The sequence below is a fragment of the Drosophila suzukii genome, chromosome X (genome assembly GCF_043229965.1).
Source record: "Drosophila suzukii chromosome X, CBGP_Dsuzu_IsoJpt1.0, whole genome shotgun sequence".
Classification (NCBI taxonomy): Eukaryota; Metazoa; Arthropoda; class Insecta; order Diptera; family Drosophilidae; genus Drosophila; species Drosophila suzukii.
Genome location: NC_092084.1, coordinates 18,434,703 through 18,440,848, shown reverse-complemented (window position 1 = coordinate 18,440,848; position 6,146 = coordinate 18,434,703). Strand labels below are relative to the sequence as shown.

Below are 6,146 nucleotides of genomic sequence, written 5' to 3'. Positions count from 1 at the left end.
AATTTAACAAAATTATGGTAGCCTCTAAAAATAAAATTTGTTGTATTATTTTGTTTGGAAAAGTTTTTCCCTGGAAAAGTAGCAATAACTGTAATTAATTATATCATACATTATTAATCTTTGGTATTTCTTATTAGCATAATACTTTTTAGAACTTTTTACCCTGGAAAAGCAGCAATAACTGTAATTAATCATATCATATATTATTAAACTTTTGTATTTCTTATTATCATAATACTTTTTAGAACTCTTTTACAAAAATTGTTCATCGCTTTATCGACGGAAATTAAACCAAATTATATTTAAATTCTTAACAAAAATTTTTCATCGCTTTATCGACGGAAAACCTTAAATATAAAATAAATGATTTTAGCAGAGGCAACTGATTCTGGTGACCTTTTCCTGATTTATTCAAAACTCTTGAGCCAAATCTAATTGACTCGTTTACGACTTCTCGCATGTATAACAAAAAATTTCAAAATGATTATAACCTATCTCAAAAATAAATAGATGATCTTAAAAACTTTTAAATGTCATGAAATGGTTGTAAAGGTTCGATACAAAAGTTGGATCCATACATAGAAATCAAAAATTATACAGAAAAATAACTAAAGCACAATTTTTTTAATCGGAATACTGTCTACATATATATAGTAAAGTTATGGACTCTAGAACTTTAGTAATGGGTCACCAATATTTCCCAAATTTGTTAAAATTAATGGACTATGGTTTACGTTGCCAGATTGCGCCGAAAGCTCCTAAATCCATCGATCCGACCACTCGAACAGCTGATATCACTTGGTATTGTTTACGTCGTTACGCGTGTTTTGATTTTTTGTGTTCCGGAATTCTGGAATTTCGGATGCTGGCCAAGAGATAACGACCTGAGGCAGTGGCACTCTTGGGCGGCCTTATCACAGGGTTACGGGTCAGGGGTTATCATTACCGCTTATCAGTTAAGTCGCTCTCAACGCAGCGGCGGCGACGCTTGTTTTTTTCCGGCAGTTCCGATTCGAACGCAGCCGTGTGAGTGTTACAAACAGGAGGGCATTAAAATATCTATAAAATTCGTAAAATATTTAAAACAATTTCTATTAATTTTCCAGATCCATAGACATGCAGCAGGCGCGCTCTACACTGCCACAAAAGCTTCGGGTTTGCTTTAGTCGGGACCTGAACACCAAAGTTAACCACCCGGTTAACTTCGCCTCAAAAAAGCTGAGCGGAGCTTTAACTCGCGTCGCCGCCAAAAACCAGACGCTATCGCCATCGGCAATATTCTCGGCGATCAGACGATATTCGGACTGCAAACAGAGCACTTTTAAGGTGAGCTACAAATAGTGTGGAAAAGAAATATAGCTAAATTCGCGGTAAATTGAGTAATTAAGACGTAAACATCAGGAGGAAGCATTCCCCCCAGTGATCGGTGCTTATAAAGTGGTTCGGTCTTATATAGGGGTTTGTTTACCCGTCGGTCTGCCATGTGCTTCGGTTACTTCCAAACCATGTGTTTTTTTTTACCCTTACGTGGAGTATTATAATCATTGGAACTAGTTTGTTTGTGCAGTAAACTTCAGCCCTTGAAAATTAGTTTTACATATTTATGAGGTTCTGAAACTTTGCTTATAACTTTAAAATATAAATTAAATTTCGGTTGATGTATTATAACATGTAAAACAAGACCTGTAAAAGCTATAGAAGTTAGTAAAATCCACTGTAATTATTTTTCTAATTTGATATAAGTCATTGATGATAACTCAGACCTTATAAAAGACTAAGTATCTACATATTTTTATAATATGAAGATCGTTACTTTTTTTTAAGATCACAATTAACTTAAACTTCTAGAGAATATCATATTATTTGTATTGTAAAAGAAATGTTTTATTGTTATAATAGTATCTTGAGATGTAGAAAAATAAATATCCATTACTATATAGATTTTTTTTTAAACACACGAACATTATTTATAGTTGTAGGGTATTTAAAGCTCCTCTTTCCTAGTTCTCAATATTTTTGATTAATTTTTCTTGTCGAGCCTCAAACTTGTTTAAGCCTACTCGAATTTCTTCTATTTTTGGCCCTATCGGAAAGTGTTGTTGTTCTTCTCTTTGGCACTTGTATACACAATAATACTGATATCGGTAAAAAATCTGGCAATGGCCATTAAATCGAATTTCCACCGCAAATGGCAGAGTTTGTGGGTAGATATGGATATGTATACACAAAGACATATGTAGGTATACCGGCAAATATTTAGAATTTTTGCACTTGACTCGTGGAGAGAAACTAGCATTCAATTTAAATTAAATTAAATGTTTTGTGGATCCAATTAATTTCTATGGTGAATAACAAGTGTAAGATGGCAAATATTCTAGTGAAAAAGTCAATTAAGAATTTTATTTTATTAGATCATTTGAGATGTCATTTTTGCTTTTTACTATTAAGGTAAACTTCTAAAAACCTTTGGGTTTGGTTGACCTTGTTAAAATCACGTGTCTTGTGAACTTTTTTTGTCTCAAACAAAAAAAAAACAAAATTATTCAAATTAGTTTATTTGGTAAACTGGTTTTGCTATGCCTGTGGGTTGGCTGATTTTTCATTTTAACTTTGACTTTGTTCCACGCCTTTATGAACGTATTATAAAAAAGGAGGCTTTAGTTAAACGGACTATTTTTTACAATCAGTTAACTTTAACTTATGAAAGGAAAATTCTCTATATTTAAAACTAACAAATTTTTAGAAAAATGCAAAAAAAAAAAAAAGTATTTAAAAGTAGAAAAGAAATTTAATTCGTGTATATATATTTCATAAATATTACATATTTAAAAAAAAACTCCTGAATGGAAGTTTTATAAAATGTGCTTAATATTGCTAGTTATAGGAAAATGCTTTATGTTAAAATATATATAGATATATTTAAAGTATGCAAGCATTTGGTATCGTTTTTTTAAAGTGCATATAAAGTATTGTATCATCTTTTAGAATTTAGTGTTATTTTTCCATTCTTACATTGTAATTTCCTCAGTATTTCCTATATAGACTATATGTTTCCCGATCTTTCCGAAGTGCGTCAGCTCCGAAGGGGGCCCGCAGTGTCCTTATCGCCAGGCGACTTGAACCCGTGACCCAGACGGGTAGACAGGCAGATATAGGTGATAAGCGGGACGCAAATAGCTTTGCTCCCATCCATGGGGGGTCGTATTCTCGAGCCTGTGAGATTGATGACCCAAAATTATGGGTGTTGCGGGTGATATAACACCTATTTTTTGACCAATCTAATCGAGAAACTAGCCCACCTCAAGTGGTTGCCATGGTGCATCCACCCGAGGTTAATCTCCGCTTGGCGATAGCTTCGCCCGCCGCCTTATCAACAGAACTTTTCCAATGCTATGTGAACCCATTGAACCCATCCTTATTTGTGATTTCTCGCAATTCTCGCGAGAATATAAATATTTTTGTTGTTTCGAAATGAAATGAAAACATAACGAATGGGTGCGGATAGCTGACCAGGCAGGGATCGATTTTCCACAGCCAGCACAAATCCAACGAACGTCTTGGCAAACGCATCGTATTGCAGTCTGGACTCTATATACTATATACATTTATATTAACCAGTACATTCCCGCTATCCAAACAGGACATGGCCGACCAGAAATTGCTGCAAACCCCGCTGGAGCAGGGAGATCCGGAGTTGGCCGATCTGATCAAGAAGGAGAAGGAGCGCCAGCGCGAGGGTCTCGAGATGATCGCCAGTGAGAACTTCACCTCGGTGGCGGTGCTGGAGAGTCTGAGCTCCTGCCTCACAAACAAGTACTCCGAGGGATATCCAGGCAAGCGGTGAGTGTAGATCGTACTATACTCGTATGATATAATGTTTATAGAGAGAGACCCATCAGTTGGGTAAAAATATCTTTATAAAAGATATCGGATTAGTTAAATACCCGCTTTGTTTTTTTTGATATTTAATATAGGTAAACAATTGTTTGTTATATCTGTATTCTATCATAAATATTTATATCATATTATATATATATAACTCGGGTTGAATATTAACTGAATGATCTTAATCTTTGCTAAACCATTAAATATCCCTTCGAATTTTTTAACTCTTAATCTGATTAAAACCCCAATTTATCATAGGTAAAAGATTCCTTAGAATCATTATCATAACTATTATATATACATATATAACTAGGATGGCATATTGATATAATGATCTGTATTTTTCCTAAACTATACGAGATCTCTTGGAATCATTTAACTCTTAATTTAATCAAAACCCAAGTGACTCTTGCTTGATAATGGTTAATTCTACAGATTGCATATATGATATTATTGAAATAAGATCTTTGTCCATTAGAGCCCCAAGTGATCCTCGCTTTATAATGGTTTATTCCATAGATGTTATATCATATAATAATGTTTTATGAATGATATTATTAGAATAATTTCTTTGCCTACCATAACAACAAGTAATCCCGTACTAATCCTGGTTATATCTCCGATTCCCAGGTACTACGGTGGCAACGAGTTCATCGACTGCGTGGAGCTGCTCGCCCAGAAGCGGGGTCGCGAGCTGTTCAACCTGGACGAGGACAAGTGGGGCGTGAATGTGCAGCCCTATTCCGGATCCCCGGCCAATTTGGCCGTCTACACCGGCGTCTGCCGTCCCCATGACCGGATTATGGGACTGGATCTGCCCGATGGTGGTCATCTAACCCATGGCTTCTTCACGCCCACCAAAAAGATTTCGGCCACGTCGATTTTCTTCGAAAGCATGCCGTACAAGGTGAATCCAGAGACGGGTATCATCGACTACGACAAGTTGGCGGAGGCGGCCAAAACCTTCCGGCCGCAGATTATTATTGCCGGAATCTCGTGTTATTCCCGACTTTTGGACTACGCTAGATTCCGACAGATCTGCGATGATGTGGGTGCCTATCTGATGGCCGACATGGCCCATGTGGCAGGCATTGTGGCAGCCGGATTGATTCCATCGCCATTCGAATATGCCGACATTGTGACCACCACCACGCACAAAACCCTGCGTGGTCCTCGCGCTGGAGTGATCTTCTTCCGCAAGGGAGTGCGCAGCACGAAGGCAAATGGAGAGAAGATCCTGTACGATCTGGAGGATCGCATCAACCAGGCGGTATTCCCATCCCTTCAGGGTGGTCCACACAACAATGCTGTGGGTGGCATTGCCACTGCTTTCAGGCAGGCCAAGACGCCGGAATTTAAGGCCTACCAGTCGCAGGTCCTCCGGAATGCCAAGGTCCTGTGCGATGGCCTCATCTCGAGGGGCTATCAGGTGGCCACCGGTGGCACCGATGTCCATTTGGTCCTGGTCGATGTACGCCAAGCGGGTCTGACCGGAGCCAAGGCGGAATACATACTGGAGGAGGTGGGCATTGCTTGCAACAAGAACACGGTGCCGGGTGACAAATCCGCCCTGAATCCGTCGGGCATCCGTTTGGGCACTCCCGCGTTGACCACTCGCGGTCTGGCCGACAAGGACATGGAGCAAGTGGTGGCCTTCATCGATGCCGCTTTGAAAGTGGGCGCCCTGGCGGCCAAATCGGCCAGCAGTCCCAAGTTGGTCGACTACCACAAGGTGCTGGCCGAGAATGCGGAGATCAAGGGCCAGGTGGCCGAGATCCGTAAGAATGTCGCCCAGTTCAGCAGGCAGTTCCCACTGCCCGGCTTGGAGAACCTGTAGGCGAAGTCTCTCTAACAACCTCGTTATTTTCCGTTTTTTTTATTTCCGCCTCGAAAACAGCTTTTGAAATGCACACTTTCCACAAGTGAAACTATAAATTAAGTCATTAAAGGCATTTTAATTTACATATCATAAGTATGGTTTTTTATTGGGGGTTGGAATTTCGAGTATGAATGTGTGTACAAGAACTAATGAGTAATATTAACATAAAAAATTAGTAAGTCAGTCGAATATCATATAAATAGCTTTCAAAATTAAGTTTAAACTTTTCTAGGATTTACAAACAGGCTAGATGTTTTCATTCTTCATAACTATTAAGCCTTTAAGATATCCGTTTGGCTTAGAAAACTTCAGTTTTGAAAAAGTTAAAAACAAAAAGGTCAGTCGAAATCAAATGAACAGCTTCTAAAATTAAGTTTAAACA

The 6,146-nt window shown here is 38.4% G+C and overlaps 1 protein-coding gene across 1 annotated transcript; it reads left to right on the top strand.

Moving 5' to 3' along the window:
• Positions 1–844: 844 nt before the first annotated feature.
• Shmt (serine hydroxymethyl transferase) lies at positions 845–5,857 on the top strand. Its single transcript, XM_017076210.4, has 4 exons — positions 845–1,026; positions 1,107–1,326; positions 3,641–3,840; positions 4,516–5,857. Exons 2-4 carry the CDS (start codon positions 1,117–1,119, stop codon positions 5,720–5,722), a joined length of 1,617 nt encoding a protein of 538 aa, XP_016931699.2. The 5' UTR covers positions 845–1,026; positions 1,107–1,116; the 3' UTR covers positions 5,723–5,857.
• Positions 5,858–6,146: the final 289 nt, after the last annotated feature.